General features: G+C 34.7%; 1 protein-coding gene across 3 annotated transcripts; it reads left to right on the forward strand.

Moving 5' to 3' along the window:
* Positions 1-10,506: 10,506 nt before the first annotated feature.
* On the forward strand, positions 10,507-15,006 carry LOC136067628 (G-type lectin S-receptor-like serine/threonine-protein kinase At4g27290). 3 transcript variants are annotated; one of them, XM_065773780.1, is made up of 7 exons: positions 10,507-12,075; positions 12,213-12,326; positions 13,338-13,498; positions 13,599-13,809; positions 13,936-14,173; positions 14,248-14,398; positions 14,480-15,006. In XM_065773780.1, exons 1-7 carry the CDS (start codon positions 10,779-10,781, stop codon positions 14,771-14,773), a joined length of 2,466 nt encoding a protein of 821 aa, XP_065629852.1. In that variant the 5' UTR covers positions 10,507-10,778; the 3' UTR covers positions 14,774-15,006. The 3 variants fall into 3 exon arrangements, with proteins under 3 accessions (XP_065629852.1, XP_065629850.1, XP_065629851.1); XM_065773778.1 differs by having other exon boundaries at positions 10,509-12,075; positions 12,201-12,326; XM_065773779.1 differs by having other exon boundaries at positions 10,510-12,075; positions 12,201-12,326; positions 13,341-13,498.
* Positions 15,007-25,814: the final 10,808 nt, after the last annotated feature.

Here is a 25,814-nt window from a genome sequence, read left to right on the forward strand (position 1 = left end):
AATGTAAAAGCAAAAATATCAGGTTCGACTTATCAAACTTAAACATAATGAAAGCAAATATTTCCATGTGCAATGAGTATCTATTAGACCACATGAATATCGATTTCTAAATATGATTAACTGAAGTTTTTAATTTATTCGGTAAAATTTCTTATTATCAAATAAAATATTTGAGGTTTAAACCCTATCTACACAAAAAACCAAATAGTGTCTTAGTCGATAATAATAGCAATCAAAATGAAATTGAGACCATAGATTAAAATTCTAATGTATCTATAAAAAAACTTAGATAAATATAGATAATCTCACGCATGAGTTTTGAGTTTCTTAAAAAAAAAAAAAAGTTAAAAATGCACATGCAGGCAGCACAGAAAGGTGTTAGAGGGATAACACTAGTGAATTACTGGATGGTGCCATTCTCTAATGCGAACGACAACCGTAATGCGGCACAACGTGCCCTTGATTTCATGCTGGGATGGTAAGTTCTGCTTGCTGGTTTTCATTTTTCATTTTATAATTTAATCCTTGTCCTTTAACAAACTTAAACATTTCTATCTACAAAACAAACCCAAAAAGAACTTAATTTCTTTTTAAATTCTAATAAATATACAAAAGTTATCTAATTGGATATATATATATATATATATTTTTTTTTTTATATACTATTATCATTTTAAAACTTGCTCCATACTCTTTGGACTTTGGAGGAATTAATTTATTTGATTTGAAATCAAATAATAATTATGTTGTATAATTAACTAGTTGATCTAGACGGAACTTAACAAGTGCCATACTCTTATTTCTTATGTATAATGTGAAGCTCATCTTGATCTTAGCAGAGAAAATGGAGAATAATGTGATGATAGACCAAAACATTGAAGGCCAAAGTGAAGACATGGAGGTCCCATTCTTTACCCTAGCTACCATAGTCATTGCCACTAACAACTTTTCAAGCTATAACAAGCTTGGTGAAGGTAGCTTTGGACTTGTATATAAGGTAACTTTGCAGCAAGCTTTTTTAAAGATCACAAAAAATAAAAAAGCAATTCTCACCATATTCAACTTCAATAAAATCAATTTGAAAATGTGAATTTTCAGGGTACATTAATAGATGGAAAAGAAATTGCTATCAAAAGGCTTTCACAGAAATCAGGACAAGGATTTAGTGAGTTTAAAAATGAAGTTATACTAATTGCCAAATTGCAGCATCGAAATCACAATGTAGAATTAGGATTGGGCTTATGTTAATGGGCTAATATATCTCTAACAAAATGAATCTTCTTCAACCAAGGAAATCACAATCACATTGTTGGAAGCTGGCTAACAATTTTTTGCCAATATCATACAACATTGTCAATGTAGAATTATATTCATCATCATTTATTGTTAACTGTGTTCCTACTCTCAAGTAAGCCATGTCCATTTTGAACAGTTTTTAGACCCCTTAACGCAACTGGATTAACCTAGTTAATTAGCCAAGTGATCAACTTAGTCAAATTATGCCAATCTAGGTTATCACAATCAAACAATCATATCAAGTATATAGCAGCGGAAATATAAATAACACAAAGATATGATGACTGAGGAAAACCAAACCGGTAAAAAACATGGGGAGGATTTAACCTAGCTATTCTCAAAGTAAACTTGAATCCACTATCTTGAAAGAATCAGAGTTCATACAATAAGACTTACAAGCCCCCACGCTCGACTTCTTATTGCTACCCACCAATAGAACTTACTGATACGACCACGTGCAAGCTCCGAGACCACGGACTTCTTCTTTCTTAGATTCTCCAGCAAGTACAAGTACACTCGCTTGTGTATCTTTAACCTCTTATGGCAACAACTGAGTGATCATCAACGTCTTGAAGAAATCTCCTCTTGATAATCCTAAGTTTGTGTGAAGGAAAGCTCCTCACAGATCTCACAAGAGATTCACATAAACAGCAATATGAGCAATCTCTAAAACGTGACTAGGGTTTGCCTTATATTCCTAGGGCAAAAAAATAAAACCCTAAATGTTTTAAGAGTTAGGGCTGAGTTGGAAATTCTGCAAAAAAAAACGCATTTGCCCGATTTTTGATTGATCGAGCCTAAGCTTCGATCAATCGGGCCAGGTCGAGAATGCACAGTGAATTCTACATCAGCTCGATTCCAACTTTACATAAACAACACTATTTTAAGCAAGTCTAAACAAGACTAAATAACTTGTTTTGATCATGGTTTGCAAACAATACATATTAGAGTTCTAAATACATTAAATCCTAAATATTTAGAACCTAACACATTTTATTCAAATGAAGGTAACTTTTTTCTTCTTTTTGGTAGCCAAGTTCATTAAATGAAAAAGCCATGTCCATAGGAGATGCCCATTGCATTTAAAAAGCATTAATACACTAGGAGGGTTTTAAGAATATAACAAAATATAGTTTTAGATTGGTCCCTTTTCGTGCTAGGTCATATCCACACCTATTGGTTTCCTTGAAGCAATGGACAATCGTGGTTTACTATACTTAGGGTCTATTTGGGATCCAGCTATTTTGCTAAAACTGAAATTTTTTTGCTATAAGAGCATTTGCAGCAGTGTAGCTAAAATGCTATATTTTAGCTACACTAACCCCAAAATCGTACTCACAGCAGTGGAGCTAAATCTATAATTTTTAGCTCCATTGCTACAGTGCACATCTATAAATAGATGTGCACTGTTCATCAGAGCTAAAAAATTATATATTATTTTATTAAATTTCTCTCTCCTCTTTGATTAAAAAAATACTTTTTCTTTCTTTTTTTTCCTCTCTCTCTCTCTCTCTCTCTCTCTCTCTCTCCGGCTTCTCTTCTTTCTTCCTCTTTCCTTCTCATTTTTTTTTTCTCTCCCTCATCTACTCTCTGCTTCATCATCGTCGATCTTCATCTTCATCGTCATCGCCCACGTTGCTGTCCACTTCGCCGACCCATCTCACTGCTCACCGAACGCCGACAAGCCTAGTCCTCCATCTCACCGCCGATCCAAGCTCCATTACCGACCTAAGCTTCATCGTCGATCCAAGCTCCACCGCACCGCCTTCATCGAACTCAAGAGCGCCGCAGGTTTGTGTTTGATTTCAAGTGGTTTGAGTTTGTGATTTGATTTTGGGTTTGTGGGTTGGGTATCGGTGAGTTTGGCAATGGGTATCGGTGGCTGTGGCAGTGGGTGTAGGCGGTGGTGGATTTCAGTGTGTTTTGCAGTGGATTTTGATGGGCAGTGGAGTGGGTTGGGTTCTTGATGGTGGTGGTGGTGATTTGTGTGGTAGTTTTTGGTTGGCAGTGGTTGTTGTTGGGTGGTTGTGGGCGGTTGTTCTTGGTTGGTGGATCGGTTTGTGGTGTTTTTATTGGTGTGAGATAGATTATTTTATTGTAATGGATATATTATTTTATTATGGTGTTTATATTATTTTATTGTGTTAAAAACTAAAATAGATCCACTGCTGCAGCACGTGTGTAAGTAAAATAGATAAAGTAACTTTTATTGATGCTAAATAGGTAAAATTATAGATCCACTGCTGTGGATGCTCTAAGTACTGTAGATAAATGTAAAAGTTAGCTAAAATAGTACCGTAGAACTCATAAATAATACCAAAAAGAGCAAAGAGACCTATGAATAGTAGTAAAAATAAATTGAATAGTAAAATAAGCTGGCTTTTTAAAATGGAGCCAAACGCACACTTAGTTTTGGTTATAAGCTCCCTACAATTAGCCACAATTGAAGATAGAACATTATTAGCATACCAACTACGTACAATCCTTGCATCATGTTCCACTTCAACAACCTGCGACTGAATACATAATTAAGACTATCTCTAGAAAGACCTCGATGATATCTAGTTTTGGCAGTTTAACCACGTTCCTCGATGATCTCTAATAAGACCTCCAACTTCTGCTAGCTCTGGATTTCCTAGGGACAACCAATCTTTGTTGAGCTTAAACCAATTGAGTTCTAGCTTGTCCCACTTGACGCTGTTGGTCCACTTTGTACTAGTTGTTTAGTAACAATGGCGGATATGAAAGTAGTAAAAGCAAAAGTGGAGAGAAAAGAACGTAAATTTTTTTAATGTATTAGCTTATTGTTTTTTTTTGAGGAAGTATTAGCTTATTGTTAGTCATCATTTTATCTGATCACATTGTCATTACCAGCAATTTGTAGCTTATGCGACGTTCGCATGAGAATATTCTATTACATCTCATATTGGACAGGTCCCCCTATACCAATGTGGACCCATATCAGCTCCGGTTAAACAGTTGGCTCCCCGAAAATCGTCGATCTTTTTTAGAGACGTGGAAATTATTAGCCCACGGGTCAAAGTTGAGGAAGGTTTTGTCACTGACACAGGCATAAAAGTCAATAGCGGCCGGTGCACGTTGATACTCGATAGGGATATTTGTCCAAATGAGAGCTCCGCTATAAGGTTTTGTCTTCAACTTATAATATGGAATCAAAGTTTTTAAGAACTAGCAATCAATTAGCACACGTCTGTTACTCTTACATGTCTTTTCTTTTTTATCAAGGTCCCCACTCGAACTTGACAATATTGGCGCTTTAGTTTGCATTTATCTATAGCTTAGTTACCATAATATGTGGGAAATTTGGTAGTAATTAGGGGATTTGCAAAGAGTTATGGTACAGCAATGGTGAGACAAGTCTCTCAGCTGTCTGTAAGCCTAGATCAAACTTCACACCTAGTCAAAGTTCCTACTGGCCCTGCTGCCATTAAATACGGAAGCAAAAACAAATAAACAAAAATCTGGCTCCCAATTAAATGTGTGATGAGCTACATTTTTATTATGAAAAATGTTAATTAGGTTCATAATATTTTTACAATAATTTCATAATAAATTTTAGGTATTAAGTTATTATTGGTGGGACAAAAAAATAATGTGCCAATAGTGATTCAGATTAGAATCAGTAATTGCATGACAATCAAGATTTATTCTGAAAATTGTTGTGTTGTAGCATTTTTCTTTATTTATCTCTTTCAATCAGAAAATGTAACATAATACTGCTATATAATTTCTAGGATAATTCTTATTTTTATTTTTTTTGGATAATTCAATATCTTGGGAGTGCAAAGTATTCCACTTCCACATTCTTGTCAAAAATAGTCCGCCAAAAAACAAACTACAAAAAATGCGACATCTGCAAAAGAGAGTAACAAATTAACAATACAGCAGGAAATATTTGTTCACAAAAAAAAGTGTAGTTTTCTAACAAGCCAGTCATTGTTAATGTACCAATGCTCAAAAGAACAACCACATGCCTAAATCAAGGCACGGCCTTCTATGATCTAGTCTTTGCTCATTATAAGAGCATTTACATTCAGTCTTCTATATGCCATGTGTTGGTGTATTTTAGCATAAAGATACAAAATAGCCCATCACTTGATCTTGCAAAATTTTGCAATTGCAAAAAAATTTGCAATTGTACTACAATGCCATCCTAAATGTATGATGACATTGTAGCATAATTGTAAACCAAAATATTTTATTTTATTTATTTTTACCTTTTGTTTTCTCTTACTTTTGTCTCTCATTTCTTCTATCTCTAACACAGCTCCTCCCTCCTCTCTCTCTCTCTGAGAGCTTGCGCTAGAGCTGGGTTGGATTCAGAGTGGTCCCGGCATGGCGATCGGTGTGGTCACAGCATGGTCACGGCATGGCGAAGATTGGCGTGGATTGGTGGAGATCGGAAATCGTGGTGGTGTGGGTTTGGATTGGTGGGCTGTGTGGGTCAAGTGGGGTTGTGGTGTGGAGATTGGTGGGTTCTCTTGGTTATTTGATGGTGGTTCTTCTAGGTTTCGGTGCTGTGTGTGGCTTTGATGGTGGCTCCGTTGAAGGCTTTGATGGTGATTTTTTTAAAATTGGTTTCTTGGAATATGTGGTTTTTTCGTTTGGTTTGAAATGATGGTTTGATAGGTTTTTTATAGTCTGGTTTTGGTTTGATTTTCCGATGGGTGGTGCTAGGATATTTGGGAGTGGCAGTGTGTTGTTAGGTGGCATGGTGGCAGCTATTGTGATTATGGTGGCTGATGTGGGCTATTGTGGTTGTTGTGTGTGTTTTTTTTCTTGGTCCTTTTGGTTTGTGGTCGATGCAGTGGTTTTTGGTGTGGTTGTTTCTGGATTTCTATGGTTTTTTTTTTTGGTCGGTGCCTAGAAGTAGAGGGAGAAAGAGAGGAAAAGGAAGAGAGAGAGAGAGAGAGAAATAGTAAAAAAAAATTTAAATAAACTAAAAAAAAATAGAGTTTGAGATGCTAAGTGTGTTGTAAAATAGTATGGTATAAATAATAAAATAACTCTTGTGTGGCGTTTGGTACGGGAGAATCCACATTATTTCTGGCATCCAGATTCCTAGGAATGTGATTCCTAGGAATCACATTCCTAAGAATGTAGCTATTTCTATGTTTGGTTTATTTCCAGGAATCTTAAATGAATTATTTATTTTTCCAATTTTATCCTTAGATTTGAATGTGAACTACCAAGTCATTTAAAAAAAAAGGTTAAAATTGTCAATTTATAAAACATACAATTTCCTTTAAGCTTGGGAATCTGGATTCCCACCTGTTTTAAAGGGAATCCACATTCCCACTAAGAGGGGTTTAAGGGAGGAATCCAGATTCCCCTGGCATCTGATTCCCTAGCATCATTTGCAACCAAACATGAGAATCTTTAAACATTCCTAGGAATCCTAAAATATTACCCTGTACCAAACGCCACATTGGTGTTTGTTTGGCAACAATTATTTTTGCCAACTTATTTTACTATTCAGCTTATTTTTGCTACTAGTTATGGGGTCCACTGCATTTTTTGGTACTATTTATGAGTCCTCATGTACTATTTCAGCTAACTTTTACTTTTATTTATAGTACTTTCAGTAAAAAAATTTCAGTTTCAGTAAAATAAACTAATCCCAAACAAACCCTTGATATGGTAAAATGAGATTTTTTTTTTTTTTTTAAACCAAACGTTAGTGCTCGCAGACCTAACTTTAAAATGTTGGCTAAAGAGCTCTAAGAACAAGAGGCATTAATGGACATCTTTGCTTTGTCTCACTTGGTATATTGTAGAGAATCTGACAATAAGTGTCTGTTTGGCAAAAATTATTTTTGCCAACTTATTTTTGCTACTATTTATAGGTCCTACTGCACTTTTTAGTACTATTTATGGATTTCACTGTACTATTTCATTAACTTTTATCTTTATCTATAGTACTTTCAGTAAAAAGTTTTCAATTTCAGCAAAATAAACAAATCTCAAATGACCCTAAATTGCATCATATTGGATGGACCAAACTTCACTCCTAGTCAAGGTTCCTACTAACCCTGGTCCCATCAAATGCGAAAGCAAAAACAAATAATAGACAAAAATCTGGCTCCCAATTAAATATGGCCATATTTATTTATTTATGACGTGGCCTCATTTATTTATGAACAATGTTATGTTTACAATATTTTTACATAATTTTATACTAAATCTTAGATATTAAGTTATTACTATAAAAATGTCATGCATATAGTATATTGTGGTGTACTTTTATGTTAGAATTCCTTTTTCTTTTGTGTGTGTGTTTATTTCTTTAAAAAAAAATGGAAATTGTCCCACATTATTAAGAAAGTGTGTTATGTGTAGTATAACTTTCACCACCTTCTTTTAAAAGTTACCATAACTTTTGAGTGAAGTTATAGGGTCCGTTTGGATACCACAAAAACTAAACTCTATAGCAAAATAATTTTTAAATGTATGAATAGTACCGTGAGATTCTTTTTAATGAAAAAAGTTGCTAAAAAAAGAGGTTTGTAGGTCCCATAAATAGTGCACAGGACCTACTGGTGTGACATAAAGCCACAGAAAAAACACGCTTAAAAAAAAAAAAAAATTGAAATGCAGACGCAGACATGCCAGACGTGAATCTAAATTGATACATAGTATACCTTTGTGTTTGTTGTGTGTAAAACTCTCTCTTCTTGTGTTTGTTTCTTAAAAAAAAAAATGGTAATAATGGATCTACCAATATTCCTTAATATTTCATAATTTCAAATCTTGGTGCTCATCTTTCCACTCTTGTCAACCAGGGGCGGCTTGATGCATTTGGGGGCCTAACGCGAAAACTAAAATTGAGACCTTTTATATATTTAAATATAATTTTAAAAAAATAATATTACTTAAACTCTACTATCTTGTTTTAGATGCAAAATTATTACTAATAAGCATGAACAATGTAGATTTTTTCTTTTTTTTTAGAAAGTCTTTAGACACAAAAAAATAATAATAATAATAATAATAATTGATAAAACTTTCACACCTGTTGATATGGGAGATTGATAGTAGTGAGTAAAAGAGGCTTGATGCATTTGGGGGCCTAACGCGAAAACTAAAATTGAGACCTTTTATATATTTAAATATAATTTTAAAAAAATAATATTACTTAAACTCTACTATCTTGTTTTAGATGCAAAATTATTACTAATAAGCATGAACAATGTAGATTTTTTCTTTTTTTTTAGAAAGTCTTTAGACACAAAAAAAAAAAATAATAATAATAATAATTGATAAAACTTTCACACCTGTTGATATGGTAGATTGATAGTAGTGAGTAAAAGAGTAATATATGGTGGACCTAAGTAAAAACTAATAAAAGTATGTCAACTCAATTATTGTAGAAAATATTATGAATTTTTTTTGTGTATTGCTCTCTTTTTTTAGATGAGCTATATTCACAATATTTTTCACCGCAAATCTTAATTTTTAAGATATTATTGGTCCTAATTTGAACTCACTACTAAAATTATTTATTTTGTTATCAATAAGTAAGAGTCTTTAATAATTTATTACTTAAAATTTATTGTAAAAATATTATGAACCTAACATTTCTACTTGATAAAAAAAATATTTTACATAATGGTTAATATTTGATCTTAATTAAATTAAAAATTGGGACATTTTTTCTACTTAAGGCATTAGACAACCGCATCAATTACTTACCTGTAGAGTCGGCACTGTTGTCAACCTTTTACAATCTCGTTAGAAATAGTGGGCGCGAGGACAAACTTCATAGAATGCGACATCGCAGAAGAGAGCAATGACAAATGTGGAAATTAATGCGAGCAACGACAAATGTGGAAATTAAGGCGACATCGCAGAAGAGAGTAACGACACATGTGGAAATTTTTGTTCAAAAAAAATGTGGGGTTTTCTAATGTACCACAAGACTGGGTCAACGCATGACCTTCCTTGGTGTAGCCATTGCTCATTATAATGGGCCTAACTTTAAAATGTTGGCTAAGACTAAGAGCTCTAATTAAGAACAGAAAGCAATGGGCATCTTTGCTTTTGTGTTGTTGAGTTCCAGTTTGCTCCCTTTCTTCTTTGTACTGTCGTATGCTGCTGACAGCATTAAAGCATGAACAATGTAGATTTTTTTTTTTTTTTAAGAAAGTCTTTAGACAAAAAAAAATTTGATAAAACTTTCACATCTGTTGATATGGTAGATTGATAGTGGTAAGTAAAACAGTAATATGTGGTAGACCTAGGTAAAAACTAATAAAAGTATGTCAACTCAATTATTGTAGAAAACATTGTGAATTTTGTGTGTATATTGCTCTCTTTTTTTAGATGTGCTATATTCACAATATTTTTTACAGCAAATCCTAATTGTTAAGTTGTTACTGATTCTAATATGAACTCACTATTGAAATTATTTATTTTGTTATCAATAAGTAACAGCCTCTAATAATTTGTTACTGGTTCTAATTTGAACTCACTACTGAAATTATTTATTTTGTTATCAATAAGTCACTACTGAAATTATTTATTTTGTTATCAATAAGTAAGAGTCTTTAATAACCTACTACTTAAGATTTGTTGTAAAAATATTGTGAAAAATGTTGTGAGCGTAACATTTCTACTTGATAAAAAATATATATATTTTACGCAATGGCTAATATTTTATCTTAATTGAAGTAAAATTTGGGACATTTTTTCTACTTAGAGCCTTAGACAACCGCATCAATTACTTACCAATAGAGCCGACACTGTTGTCAATCTTTCACAATCTTGTCAAAAATAGTGGGCGTGAGGATGAACTACATAGAATGCGACATCGCAGAAGAGAGCAACGACAAATGTGTGTTGTGCAAATAGCACCCCAGGACTCAAATCAATAATAGTAAATAATCAAAAATTAAATAACAAGCACACACAAAGAACACAAGAATTTACATGGTTCGGCAAACTGCCTAGCTTTACAAGGACAACGGAGAAATTTCACAATAAAAATAGGAAGATACAATAGTGCACAAGAACACTCTTGAGAAACCCAAATCTCAATACACCATAACTCTCTCTCACCCACAAGACAAGAAAATAGTATTCTTTCTTCTTATGCTGCTGCTGTTAGGTTTTTAGGAATTGTCTCTCTCACACGGCTGCCCTTCATCTCAAACCTAATATATATACTTCTATATATATATATATATATATATGTATATGTCATAGGTCGGCAACACTAGGAGATACATTCCTAGCTGTATTCGGTCACCTTGACCGACTTACAAGCAATGGGCTTGGACTTCAGTGGCAATTCAAGCCACCCATGTCAACAATTTGGAAATTAATGCGACATCGCAGAAAAGAGTAACGACACGCGGAAATTTTTGTTCAACGCATGACCTTCCATGGTGTAGCCATTGCTCATTATAATAGGCCTAACTTTAAAATGTTGGCTAAGATTCTCTAATTAAGAACGGAAAGCAATGGACATCTTTGCTTTTGTGTTGTTGAGTTCCAGTTTGCTTCCTTTCTTCTTTGTACTGTCGGATGCTGCTGACAGCATTTCAAAATCCGAATCCCTCAGTGAGGGCATAACCTTGGTCTCTAAACATGAAAGCTACGCACTGGGGTTCTTTAGTCCTGGTAAGTCCCGTAACCGTTACTTGGGAATATGGTATAACAATATCCCAGTTAGAACGGTTGTTTGGGTAGCAAATCGGCTCAATCCAATAAACGACTCGTCTGGCATGTTGATGGTAAACAGTTCAGGCAGTCTTGTTCTTCTCAGCCAGAATAGAACAGTTGCTTGGTCGGCAAATTCAACAAAACAGGCCTGGAATCCAATAGTCCAGCTTTTAGATTCCGGAAATCTAGTATTAAGAGAAGAGAACGAAGAAGACCCAGAAAATTATTTGTGGCAAAGCTTTGACCATCCTTCTGATACTTGGCTACCGGGGATGAAGCTTGGATGGGACTTAAGGACTGGTCTGCAACGGCGCCTAACTGCTTGGAAAAGTCCAGATGATCCATCTCCAGGAGAACTGAGTTGGGGGATTGAACTTCATAATTACCCTGAGATAGTCATGAACAAAGGCACCGAGAAGTTATTCCGGACAGGACCATGGAATGGCCTTAGTCTCAGTGGTGCACCAGACTTAAAGGACAATCCAGTTTACACCTACGATTTTGTCATCGACAGCGATGAGGTGTACTTCATATACAATATGATTAAAAATTCTGTACTCTCAAGAGCACTTTTGAACCAAACTTCGTCCTTATATGAGCGCTACATATGGGTCTCGGAAGAAAAAAAATGGAGACTGTACTTATCTATGCCAAAAGACAATTGTGACGGTTATAATTTATGTGGTCCTTATGGAAATTGTATCATTGGTGAGTCACCAATCTGTCAATGTGTAGAAGGATTCAACCATAAGTCACCAGATACATGGAACCCAGATGAGTGGTCTAAGGGATGTGTACGTATTACCCAATTGAGCTGCGAGGACAAAGATAAAATTGGGTTTGCTCAATTTGTTGGGCTCAAAATGCCAGATACCACGTATTCCCGGGTGAACGGAAGTATGAATCTTAACGAATGCAGAGTCAAATGTTTGAACAACTGTTCCTGTACGGCTTATGCAAACTCAAATATTACAAATGGAGGAAGTGGCTGCGCCATGTGGTTTGGGGATCTAATTGATATTAGACAGGTTGCAGTTAATGGGCAGGATGCTTATAGGCAGGATGTATATATTCGAATGCCTGCTTCAGAGCAAGGTAATAGGCCTATGGTCTCTATTGCTCTTTAATTTATATATTTACATGCCATTGAAGCTTTAATCTTTGTTGTTTCCATCTATTTTATTGCATTACTAAAATATTTTTGCTTTTCTTCTGCCAAGTCAATCATAAAGAGGAGAAAGACAAGCAAAAGATGAAGGTGATAATGATAGTTGTGGTTGCAATTGCGGTCGTTTTTGGGGTGCTCTTGATTACCTACTGCATAAGCAAAAGGACAAACTTCAGAGGTAATATTTCTCTCCGACCCACTTTGGAAAAGATATTTCAAGATTTTTTAATTGAACTTCTAGAAACGTACAAAGCAGTTAATAAGATGTAAAGCTACGAAGTTTAGCCATTTGATCTTAAGAAATATAGTAGTAAGGCTAAAATATGTTGTGGCCTAAAGTAGGGGGACCAAGAGGCTGACTCAAGCTAGTAAATATAGATGGGCTGAAATTTGCTCCCAAAAAAAAAAAGATGGGCTGAAATGGCCCATTGAACGAGAATCACAAAAAATAATCTAAATCTTGTTTTGATTAGGATTATAACCGTATATGTAAACACCAATTTATACTATTTTATGCAAGATTTCCAGTAAAGTTGGAAAGGCAGAAACTAGCACAATACTTATAGTGAAAAAACCATGCCTTTCATCCATGAGCTTTCTTGAGAGAATCCTAGTAGTTTTATAAAATCTTGTGATCCAAAGTTCAAAACCACACAGCATTTCTTCTAGTTAGTTGACTGTAGATCAAATATTCAAGGAGGCACCTTAATTGGAGTGCACCAAAGGTTCTAAGTTAATTTACACAGACCTGCCATTCATGAGCGAAACCGTATAGGAAGAAACTCAAAAGTTTTAAAGCTATTGTGAGTAGCAGCAGTGAATTATCGATTTGGAATGTAGAGTCTCGGTAGAATGGTTTTTTTCAAGACTATAAAACACATTCTTTTCTAGTTGATTGCCTTAGTGGGAGTAGGTTACTCATATAGCCCCTTTTCCTTTAAAGAGTTATCCATAGGTTTTCCACTTCAGGATCATATTGTGTCTTATGCATTTATTGTTTTGCTTTATGACTTGATCACTTATTCTTTTTTGGTTATTGATATTGATATTTTGGATCACCTAATTAATTTATTTGATTTGAAATCAAATAATAATTATGTTGTATAATTAACTAGTTGATCTAGACGGAACTTAACAAGTGCGATACTCTTATTTCTGATGTATAATGTGAAGCTCATCTTGATCTTAGCAGAGAAAATGGAGAATAATGTGATAATAGACCAAAACATTGAAGGCCAAAGTGAAGACATGGAGGTCCCATTCTTCACCCTAGCTACCATAGTCATTGCCACTAACAACTTTTCAAGCTGTAACAAGCTTGGTGAAGGTGGCTTTGGACTTGTATATAAGGTAACCTTGCAACAAGCTTTTTTAAAGATCACAAAAAATAAAAAGCAATTCTCACCATATTCAACTTCAATAAAATCAATTTGAAAATGTGAATTTTCAGGGTACATTAATAGATGGAAAAGAAATTGCTGTGAAAAGGCTTTCACAGAAATCTGGACAAGGATTTAGTGAGTTTAAAAATGAAGTTATACTAATTGCCAAATTGCAACATCGAAATCTTGTTAGGCTTTTGGGATATTGCATTGAAGGGGACGAGAAAATGCTAATCTATGAATACATGCCCAATGGAAGCTTGGACTCCTTCATTTTTGGTTTGTACTTCATGAATTTTTTTTACCAAACTTCATAAAATTTTTTATTGTTATTTAAAGAAATGCCAATTTCTTGTTTCATATTCAAGTTAAACTTAGTATTAACATAAGTGAGAAACTTTTCAGATCAAACAAAAGCTAAAGTTTTAGGTTGGTCTATGCGCTTCAACATTATCTGTGGGATTGCGCGAGGGCTTCTATATCTTCATGAAGATTCTAGATTGAGGATTATACATAGAGATCTCAAAGCAAGTAATATTTTACTTGATAGTAAGATGAATCCAAAAATTTCTGACTTCGGTATGGCTAGAATCTTTGGTGGAGATCAGATTGAAGGAAACACAAATAGAGTCGTCGGAACTTAGTACGTATTCTTAACATGTTTTATTGTTGATATTTTTTAATCAAAGATTTTCATGCTTAATGATGTGTTTGCAGTGGTTATATGGCACCCGAATATGCCATTGATGGCCTATTTTCAGTAAAATCTGATGTCTTTAGCTTTGGAATATTGTTGTTGGAGATAATAAGTGGAAAGAAAAATCGAGGCTCTTTCCATCTAGACAATACTCAAAACCTTGTTGGACATGTGAGTTCTCAAAAGATTTCATTCTCTGTCTTATTACATATAATGATACAAATAATGATAAAGAATTTTAAAATGTCTTAGGCATGGAAATTATGGAAAGAAGGCAGACCTTTAGAACTGATTGATACTTGCTTAAAGGGCTCTGTAATCCAATTGGAGATTCTACGTTGCCTTCATATTAGTTTCTTATGCTTGCAACAACATCACAACGATCGACCAAATATGCCATGTGTGGTTATGATGTTACATGGTGAGAGTTCATTACCTGAACCCAAAGAGTTGGGTTTCTTTGTAGGAAAAAAATCAACTTCATCAAGCAAGAACCAATCATCCTCAACCAATGAAATTACTGTTACCATGTTAGAGGCTCGATAGTCAAATATCATATCAATTGCATTTTATAATATATCTTATGAGTGATATTTACATCTTTATATTTTGTATCATACACATTTGTATTCTCCATTATGGGACATAAGTCTTACTATGAGAGACTGTGTCCCCAGCCCGTTTTGAATTGATTGCTTTGGGCCAAATTGATGTGAATGGGTGAAGTCATATTATTGCCTCTCAAAATGGAGATTCTACTGATTACATTTTTCTCTTTAGATTAAGGATTTTACAATGGAGCCACTACTTATTTAATTATTGGAATAAATAAGAAAACCATAATTGAAAAATTCATCATTTTATTGATATGAGAATGAATGTACGTTGATCATAGGAAATTACATGGCTATGGTCCTAGATACAACTTAAGATCAAATACATGGCTTTGTTTCTTAGTTACAATGTAAAGATTGAAAATTACATGGACAAGCATTTGATCTACTAACTCTTGATCTAAGCTTAGAGGTTATATTATAAGATGGAAAGGTGTTAGGCACCCACCTTGCCCAGTAAATCGGTCTTCTAGACTATAGCGGCCAACATTTATGTCATATCATCCAAAATATTATCAATCAATTACTTTGCTTGAAATTAATGTGTGTACATATGAGAAACCCTAATTTTATTTTTTAATCATTACATTTGGATTAAAAAAAGTAGCTTCTAGTGAATGTGTGTGAATGGTGATGTCATTGTGCGAGACCGCAAAGGTGCCCTAAAAAAAAAAGAGATTTTGAGTACTTTTTCAAGACACCTCTCTTTTTCGGTAAGTGGTGTGGAGTCGTCACTTACTTTTTATACTAAAAAATAAGAAAAAAATTAAATACAACTTTACATGACTAAATTGTTCCATTCTCATTGATTGAATAAAAAAATACAAACTTGATAAATTAAGTATTACATGACTTTGGGTCCTAGTTACAAACCACCAAAGATACATAGGCTTTTGCCCTAGTTACAATCCACCCAAATTAAAAAGCAAAGATAAAACCTAGGTCCACCTATCCAAAGACACTAAATTTGGAGGTTAGGTTACGGAATGGGAAGGTGTTAGACACCCATTCTACCCATACATAGTCTGGTTTTTTAAACTCTCATGACCAATGTACCCCTTTATGCATGATGTGAATGATATGTATACATGGAACACTTAACTAAACTAAGCCACATAAATTTATTTATGAATGCATCCTTTTCTTTTTCAAAAAAAATTCTAGATCTGTTTTTGTGAATAAAAAAATTGGTTTTTGATTTGTATGTAAAAAAATCAAATCTATTTTGAAACAAAGTAAAAAAAATTGGTTTTTGGTTTGTATGTAAAAAAAATCAAATCTGTTTTGTAGATGAAAAGTGTTAGGTTCTAAAGATTTAGGAATTTATGTATTTAGAACTCTAATTTGTATTGTTGGCAAACCATGATCAAAACAGGTTAGTTAGTCTTATTTAGACTTGCTCAAAGTTCGTCTTTCATGTAAAGTTGGAATCGAGTGGCTGCAAGATGCATTGGTACATTTCGGCCTAGCTCGATCAATTGAAGGAAAGACTCAATCGATCGAATCTCGGGCAAAATGTTTTTCTGCAAAATATTCCAGCTTAACCCTAGCTCATAAAACGTTTTGGGTTTTCTGTTTTTACCTTAGGTATATAAAGAAAAACCCTAGCCACGTTTTTAGAGTTGCTCCAGTTGAGTTGTTGCTCATACTTTTCTGTTTTGTGTAAATCTCTTATGAGATCTAGAGGAGTTTGCCTTTACACAAAGCTTAGAGTTTTCAAGGTAGAGATTACTTCAACATCTTGATGATCAACTCGATTGCTACCATTGAAGTTTAAAGAATATTAAGCATGGCTGCTTGTAGCTGATTGGAGAATCCAAGAAAGAAGGAGTCCGTAGATTCGGAGCTTGCACATGGTCGTGTCAGTAAGTTCTACTGGTGGGTAGTATTAGAAAGTCAAGCAGGGAGCTTGTAGTCCTTCTGTATGAACTTCGATTCTTTTGCATAGTGGATTCAGGTTTACCTTGAGGATAGCTAGGTCAAATCCTCCCCAGGTTTTTACCGTGTGGTTTCCTAGGTGATCATATCTTGTGTTATTTACTTTTCCGATGCTTTATATTTTTTATATGATTGTTTGATTGTTTTAACCTAGAATTACATAATTTGACTAAGTAACAACTTGGCTAATTAACTAGGCTACTTAATCTGGTTGTGTTTTAAGGGGTCTAAAACCGCTCAAAAAGATCTCTATTTGTAGAAAGCTTTAAAAAATCAGATTTGTTTTTTTTTTTTTTATGTGAAATAAAATAAAGAATTTTTTTTTTTTAAAGAAGAGAACTACATTCATGAAATAAACCTATGCTACTTGCATCAAACAAAACATTACTACTCATGACTTTCTTTTTTTTATTTCAAATTTTGCTATGTTTATAAAAAAAAAAAAAAAAAAAATTAGATCTACATCTAAGAAAGATACAAATCAGTTTAAAAAAAAAAAAAAATTAGATCTACATCTAAGAAAGATACAAATCAGTTTTTGATGTTAAAAAATTTCAGATTTGCATCTAAGGAAGATACAAATTAGTTTTTGTGTTAGAAAGATTCAGAGTTACATCTAAGGAAGATACAAATTAGTTTTTGATTTTGAAAATTTCAAATTTGCATCTAAGGAAGATACAAATCAGTTTTTGTGTTCGAAAAATTCAGATCTGCATCTAAGGAAGATACAAATCTATTTTTTGGTTTTTGAAAAAGATGTAATGATACGTAGTGTTAGGACATATGTGAATCATGTTAGGAACATATGTCAATATAGAATTAGCTAATCTTTTGACAAAACGCACTTTACTTGTAATTGGATAGATCTATGATGTGTTTAATGCTTCAAGAAACAATGTTGTAAGTTCAAGTGTTAAAGCCATGCAAGTCTATCCAAGAATCAAGTGAAGAAGTGCTGGATTTTAAAACTCAACAGCTAGCTCAATAGCTAGAGTCTATTAAGGTTTGAAAGGCTGTATAAGTCCGATACTCAACAGCTGCTCGATAGATAAGGTATCTATCGAGATTTAAGAAAATTAGTTTTTCAAATCTGATTTCACTCCAATCCGTGTATAGATGTTTGGGCTTTATTTTCTCACAACCCTAAACATATATAAGTATTGTTTTAAGAGCCGTCACAGCTGATGCACCTTAGTGCAAAAGTTTTTCACAAGCATATTGTGAATCGAAGACATCTGCCCTAGTTCATCTTTCTCTTGAAGAAGCTGCTACATTTGTACACCGTAGGATTTTGTAACCTAGGAGTTTCGTAATTTTCATGGTGTTGATGAACTGAAGAACTTTGTAGCCAACATCCTTCTCAAGTTGGTGTGTAAGTCACGTATAAGGATCCGCGCATCGAATTAGTTAGTTCCGTACTGGGAGCCGTGCATTGAAAATGAGAGATTGTCACTACAGAACAAGTCCAATTGGTTATTGGGATAAAGTTTCAACTATAGGTTGGTATAAAGTGTTAGGATTCTTTTACTTGTAACCGCTTGTTGTGATAATAGTAAATTCTCGAGAGTGATGACCTTAAAATGACCCAATGGAGTTTTCACCTTGTAGAATTTTCCAATTTGTAAACAAATCACCGTGTCAACTTTATTTTCTACTACATATTAACTTAATTGATGATTTGTTTGTACTACCACACGTATTGCATGTTAATCAGATTAATTAATTAATTAACTTGGCTAATTAATTGGTTAATTCATCACAAGGGGTCAATACATTCTTGGCCTATCAATTTTCAAAAACCCAAAACCTAGGTCTAAAATGCATGAATGCATGTAAATGAGAGGGTTTAGAACACTTACCAAGTGGATCTAGCTTGGATTAGGCTGAAAAATGAGTGGGTAGAGTGATTTGAGTGAGAGAAGAGTGTTTAGGACTAGAGAGAGAAGGAGATCTGTCGAGAAAGATATAAGAAAAGTGAAGTCTATTGAGAATCTATCAAGCACTAAATCTCGACAGAAGTGGATCTGTAAAGGTGCTGTCAAGTATTTCCCGACAGCAAAAGATTGATCTCGATGGATCAAAGATCTGTCGAGAAGCTATCGAGCAGACAGAAGGCACACAATTTTGGCTCGATGGATCGAAGAAGCTGCCAAGATTCTATCGAGAAGAAAGCCAGAAATGTCGATGGATTAAGAATCTATCAAGATGCTATCAAGAAGGCAGAGAGCACAGGAAAATTGCTCGATTAAGGAATCTGTCGAGAAGCTATCGAGCTTGAAGAAAAGGAGTTTTCAATGGAGAAAAGACATAAGGATTGAATGCAGCAAGCAAGCTACTCAACCAAAGATCCAATCAGTATATTAAGCTCTCAAAAAATCTTTCAACATATGTGCAAAGCATTCATAGATCCAAAACACACACACACACACACACACTAAACAAGTCTAACCAATTTTATATTTCAAAAACAAATTAAAACAGTTTAGTAAGTATATATTAACATTGTATTTCTTGTGATGGCCAAATCATATTATACTTACACATATATCAAAAGTAGCAAAGAGTTTGCGTGTTGTGTGTGAAAACATAGCAAGTGCATAAGTATCTCATATTATGAAGATTCAAGACTAGAGAAAATCACTTACACTCACACACAATCAAAACTGCTTGATGGGGACTATCACCTTCGAGATACATTCTATAACTCCCACATCTCCTAGAAACACGCTTGCAATCATATTAAAAGCATTTTGATTCTTTTTGCTTTTATTTTCTTTGCATATTTTTCTTTTTGAGCACAACATTGCATGGGCATATAAGAGAGAGAAAAGAAATACCCATTTATGTAAGTTGAAACATCCCAATTTTATTGTGCCTAAGCACACAGATGTTATTCATGATTGGCAGGCTTTAGTGGTAAGATGGTTATTTATTTCTTTCTCTTAGAATTTTCTAGTCCTTCCCATTAAAAAGAGTGATATGAATATGGGATATAAGAGACAATCTCAATCGTACTCATCACAAACACAAGTCACAAAGTTCACTTGCTTAGTTGTGCATTGAGATGCTCATCTAAGTTACAAGAGATACAAAATTTAGAAAACTTTGTTTCAATGGCCATCCAAGGTACATAAGTACCAATATACATAAACACACTGTTTTTTTTTTTTTCAATTTTTCATTTTTTTTTTTTTTATGAAAAGCAAAATAAAACAAAGACTAAAAACAACCAAACAAAAACATAAAGAAACACACAAAGCATAAAACTAGACAGACTCAAAAACAAGTAATGCAAAAGAATATAAAGGGAGAGAGAAACAAACGTGACAGAATCACTTTGAGCTTTTTTCCTTCCATACTTTAGGTTTTGAGGAAGGACCTTTCCTTTGTGCGAACCTTTGATCTGAAGGTGAGGGGGAAGAATTGAAACCGTTCAAGTTCAAAAGGAACATGAGAGCCTTGAGAAGATCTTTAAAAGGAGCAAGAAAGGATGGAATCTGATCCTAACCACCAGATGATAACACACTATTGCTATGTTGAGTGGTTAACCACTTATAGCAATTTGCTCCACAATGATGACAAAAATGCGGCTTCTTCTGTTGAGACTTTTTGTTGTTTTCCTTCTTAGTCCTAAGGTTTCTAATCTCTTTCTTTTCAACCTTAGAGGGTGTTCCTAGAATAGATTTTCCTTTATCTAAGTTCTCACTAGCTATTTTAGTTTTAGATTCATTGTTCTCAGAATTAACATTATCAGCAGGTGAGACAAACACAGTTGTACTAGAGGAGGCAATATTAGGAGAAGAGAAATCATACCCCAAACAGGTCTTGTCAAAAGCAGCTTTCTGAATGCTTAACATTTCATCGAGTTTTGCACTTGAGGTCCTCTCCAATTAAGCTCTGACTTGAGACAGCTCCACTTAAAGCTTCTTGGTCCTTTTAGCCAAGAAATTTTCCCAAATCGCAATGCTCCAATGGTTTGATTTGCTTCATCAACCTTGGTAGAGAGCTTCTCTCGATCTAGTTCCATATCACTCAACTTCTTAGTGGTTAGCCTATAAAATTTCTCATGCTTCTCGGAAACCTTATACAACTTAGCATAGGTTGTATGGATATCATCTTAATTGTCCATTTTCTCAAACTTAGGTTCCACCAAGTCCTCTTCTTCATCCACTGCTTCTATGATCCTCTCAGTAGGATCCACTGTGGTAGTGAAAGCACTCAAGATTCCCTTGTCACCACTGTTATCTGACTTAGTCTCAGGCTCAATATCACTCGAGGTAGCAGCAAAAGCCTTGCTTTTCCTAATCGACTTGAGATATGTTGGACATTCTTGTTTCATATGTCCAAAACCATGACATCCGAAGCACTTTGGTCCAGAGGGAACAGTATATTGACCGCCATCCTTAGCATTTTTCTTCCCTCTATCTTGATTTTTGAATTGTGAAGAACTGGATTGCTTACAGTCCTTGTTGAAAGCTCACTTAGTGTGTAAAACACTTGTGAATGTTTCGACCCCAAAAACAAAATATCCAATACAAGCTTATATTCAAAAAATTGATGTGTGGAATGATAAATATAAGCAATACCCAAATATGCAAACTACTTTAAACCATATTTTAATCATAACTCAGCAGTAATTAAAAGCAAAGAGTAAAGGATAGAGAGAAGTAAACACAAGATAACACCGGCACGTGTTATCAAAAAGGAAACTGAAAAACTCGGTAAAAAACCTCTCCGCTGCCTCCAAGCGATAAAATGATCCAGTAAAAAATCAGTTGGGATACATGAATAGCAATAGACCCTCCAAGCCTAATCTACCTGATGCACCTAAGCCCTTTAAGCTTCTTGCTTTAACAGGGTTATTCCTAACCTTGTCTGCTCTTGAACTGCTTCCCAAAAACCATGAACCTTCTCACTGCTCTAAATGTGGTGAGATAAGGATTTGGCTTAAGATCCTCTCATGGGTATGACAATGGAAAGGATGAGTGTAAAAGAATTTGGAGAATCAAATGTATAAGATTGTGGATGAATCAATCTTGTTTTTCTCTCGGGTTTCTCTCTCAAAATTCTCTCCGGAAGCTCTCTACATTTCGTAGGTATAAGGGTATTTGTAGTAGGGTATGAGAAGGAATGTGAAAAGTTACTTTTCAGTAAAACAGGGTGCACTGGCAAGTCACTCACGACTGGGATGAGTCAAGAGTTCCAGTGGTCAGATAATAGATAGGTCATACTATACTTTTTGTTCTGTAGTGAACCAGCTGTCCTAACCCTTCAACTTCTTGCATGCTTCATACGTGTGCTATACTTTGGTGAGTCAGCACTGCGAGTCAGTCGCAAATCATATCTTGTTGCACACTCTTGATCAATTCCTCACTCTCTCACACACAACCCTTACATTATTCCCACCTATATACAAGATTTCTAAATGCTGAATTATAAGAAAATTTGACACGAAATAAAGCTAACAAATAGTTGAATAAATTCAAATTTACAATCTCCCCCTTTGGTTATTCTGTGACAAAACCCTAAAACAAACTCTAGACTTAAAAATGTAAATTGAGAATAGTTGCCATAACTCACTCACACCTAATTCTAGATTTGTGAAGCTCTTGAACCATACGAACAAGTTTCCTAAAAACAATATCACAAAATGCACTCATTAAGTTCATTGTAAGTAGAAAACTTATAATGCATATGGAGCAAGCACAATATGATCAAGCAAGTATGAATATGATAACGAAGCATGTCTTGACCATACAAAAACAATCACTATAAATAGTGACTACAATGAACATTCACACGATGAATGAACATCTAGACATGCAAGTAAATAAGCTCAATTATAAGTATCATTTGCATGTCCAACACTCAACCGATGCAAGAACACTAAAGCACGAAGCATTAGGTTTAGATTGCATCAAAGATACAAGATCCAACAAGAGCACAAGAGTACTAAGCTACATCAGCAAAGGTACATAAAAACATAATCAAGTACACAACATAAGCTTAAACTATGAAATATGAACATAGACTAGTAATAGCTACAAAGAAAAACTAGAAAAGCTTGTTTTTGAATTTCTTGCTCTCCCTTTGATTTAACTCTCTCCCCCTATCATAGCTCTCTCCCTATCATGAACACCAATCTCCCCCTTTTTGTCATGGAATAGCTAGTCATCATCTTCTTCTAGCTTCCTTTGGATTTGATCCAATTGAGTTTGGAGAGAGGTAAACTTTGTTTCAAATCGGGTGTGTTAAGAGTGCATGATAGATGTGAGGCCGGACAATTTTGTGCTAATGTCTTGCGCGGAAGCCATGATGTTGTCCAACTTATCATCATAGGAGTGTGAGCTAGAGCTTGTATCACCTTGAGAAGCATTATTCTCTTGCTTGACATTCTTTCAGCTATGGCCTATTATAGCATTGAGAGTGGTAATGTTGATTGGTCTTTGCTTTGATTGAGAATACTCATCTTCCATAGTGGGTACTCCTTTTAGCTTCAATATCTTTGTGATGAGGCAACAAAATGGAAGGCAGATCCTAGAGGCCGTCCTCTCAGAAGTTTTGACCAAAATGTGAAAGATATGAGAACATATATCAATTTCTTCATTAGTAATCAAGTCATGAAGAAATAGAGCCTGACGAAGATTCATATGTCTGGTGCTTGAGAGAGGATAAAGATTATGGAACATTATTGTTGTGAGCAACCTTAACTCGGGAGATAACGATGATAGACCCATTGATTTCCCATTTGAAGACACATCCAAGTTTTCTCCGAAAGCGTCTTGAAGAATGTCAAGATCCGGTTCCATTTCATCATACATCGATGGTTTTGTAAACACTGGTCGATTGATGTTCAAAATGAGAGCAAGATATGAAGGCGTTATAGTAAAGTCCTTTCCTCTCACCCAACATCGTAGCTCTTCCCCATCAAAGATAGCATTTGCATAAAACTCTTTCACAGGCTCTTCATAAGGATCTTCAAGATTCAATAGAAGGCCGTTCCAATCCTTAGAAGTGATCCATTTAGGAATGTTTGTATCAAGAAGAGTAGCTTGCTCAACAACCTGTTCAATTACCATAGAGGCATTTTGGAAGTAGCTAAAATATGCTTGAAATGCAATATAGGATCTGAATCGGGTGTCATCGAAAACTCCAGCTAAAGATCGAGTTTTCTTTGACTTAGGGGAGAAACTACTGAGGTCAATGACTGGTTCCTTCCCTTTGCTACTGCTTCCTTTCACTGTTGACTTTTTGAAAGGAGACATCTTCAAGCAATATAATGAAATAGCAAAGAGCAAGATTAAAAAAAAAAAATGGCAACAAACTTGATTAGCTACAAGTTAGTACCAAAAACATACACTACGAATTAAACCCTAAAAACTGAAATTTAAAGAGCAATTCAAAAAAAAAAATTTGACATGTGAAGATGCTAAACATCAAAGCATAATATAATCATGGCAGTGGAGATACAACATGTCAAAGATTGTGTGTGAATGCATCATATAAAAAAGTGTGCATATAAGGCATGAAAACAACTAATGATTATGTGGAGATTGAAGATGAAAATGGAGGTTTTTGGATTGAAAATGGCAGTTTTGAGAGAGGGATAGGCAGAGAAGACAAAGAGAAAAGCACGTGATGCGAGGGAAACTGAAAAGTTTTGAAAAACTATTTGAGTTTTAACACTATTTTTTGCAAAACACACATTTTTCGTGACTCAATTGACTCACGAGTGAGTCGCCAAACTAAGTTGCCAAAATCCCTTAAACCCAAATTTTGAGAAATTTCTCTAAGTCTTTTTTGCAACTGGGACTCTCACTCGCCAGTAAGTCATGAATGCCTCTGGATGGACTCGCGAATGAGTCACCAAAATGAGTCACCACAAAGTTTAAAACCCAGATTTTGAAAAATTTTCTAAGTCTTTTTCGCGACTTGAGCTCTTACTTGCCAATGAGTCACAAAGCATTCTAGGTAAACTCGCGACTTGCGAGTAAGTCGCCAAAAGGCAGAGTTGAAAATTTTTGAATTTTTGTGACAATTTTCGAAACAAAATACTTTCCAAAAACAACTAAAATACTCAAAAATATTTTTGGGTTTGATCAACAGATGTTTGAGTATGTATATCACATTTAATTAAGTACAATCACACAAATGAATAAGGCATTCACAAAACATAGACATGTGTGATATGGGTGGATATCAAATATGAGATAGTCCTTAGTCTAACGTGAAGTTTCAATGATCAATTCAACCAAGTTATACACAATTAGTACTAAGTAGAGTGACCTATCTCAATTTTAGAAATGAACATGTATGACCTCCCACATAAACTTGATTACATATCTTTGAAGCTTTTCATTTAGGAACCTTGTGTCTACTTTCCCTTTTGTTGCTGACCATGGGGGACCAGTTTCCAACTAGAGAGTTTGGCTGGACTGAGAGTAGTGAGTCCAAGGTCAGTGTTGGTCCCTTTATTAAAGATTCTAAAGCTTCCTCCCAGGCCAGTGAAGACAATGAAACACCTTTTACTCAGCATGGCCCTATTCTTGAAGCTGATTTTGAAAATATCAACATGCAAAGGGATTTCTAGGGTCAGTGTGCCATTGGGTTCATCTTAGACTATAGGAAGTTCTCTGTTCATCATCTGCAGCTAATAATCAATTTTGCATGGCGGAATAGAGGTGTTGTTTCAGTAGTAGGAAGAGATTCCTTCTTTTATCTAATCCATTTTGAGCTCTTAAAGGATCTTAATCACTTCTGCTCGAAAGGACCATGGGTAGTGGATGGAGCTTTCCTAGAATTGAAGAAATGGAGACCAAATTTGGTCCTGAATAGATTGCAACTAAACTATGTCTCATTGTGGGTTCAATTACACGGGTTGCCCCTAGAGTACCAGTACCTAGAACAAGCAGAACATTTGGGTCAGATTATGGGTATCTTTGAAAGGGTTGATTAGGAGGATTAAATACCTAGAAAAATAAGATTCATGCACGTCAAAGTTTGAATTGATCCATGGATGCCACTTACTGCAGGTT

Source organism: Quercus suber, unplaced genomic scaffold (assembly GCF_002906115.3).
Source record: "Quercus suber isolate HL8 unplaced genomic scaffold, Cork oak 2.0 scaffold_80, whole genome shotgun sequence".
Taxonomy (NCBI): Eukaryota; Viridiplantae; Streptophyta; class Magnoliopsida; order Fagales; family Fagaceae; genus Quercus; species Quercus suber.

Bases quoted from the DNA above. Each gene is read 5' to 3' on its own strand.
- LOC136067628 (XM_065773778.1), top strand. From the start codon at position 10,779: ATGGACATCTTTGCTTTTGTGTTGTTGAGTTCCAGTTTGCTTCCTTTC. The intron at 12,327-13,337 runs GTAATATTTCTC...TCTTGATCTTAG, and splicing joins CAAAAGGACAAACTTCAGAG to CAGAGAAAATGGAGAATAAT. The intron at 13,810-13,935 runs GTTTGTACTTCA...GAAACTTTTCAG, and splicing joins CTTGGACTCCTTCATTTTTG to ATCAAACAAAAGCTAAAGTT.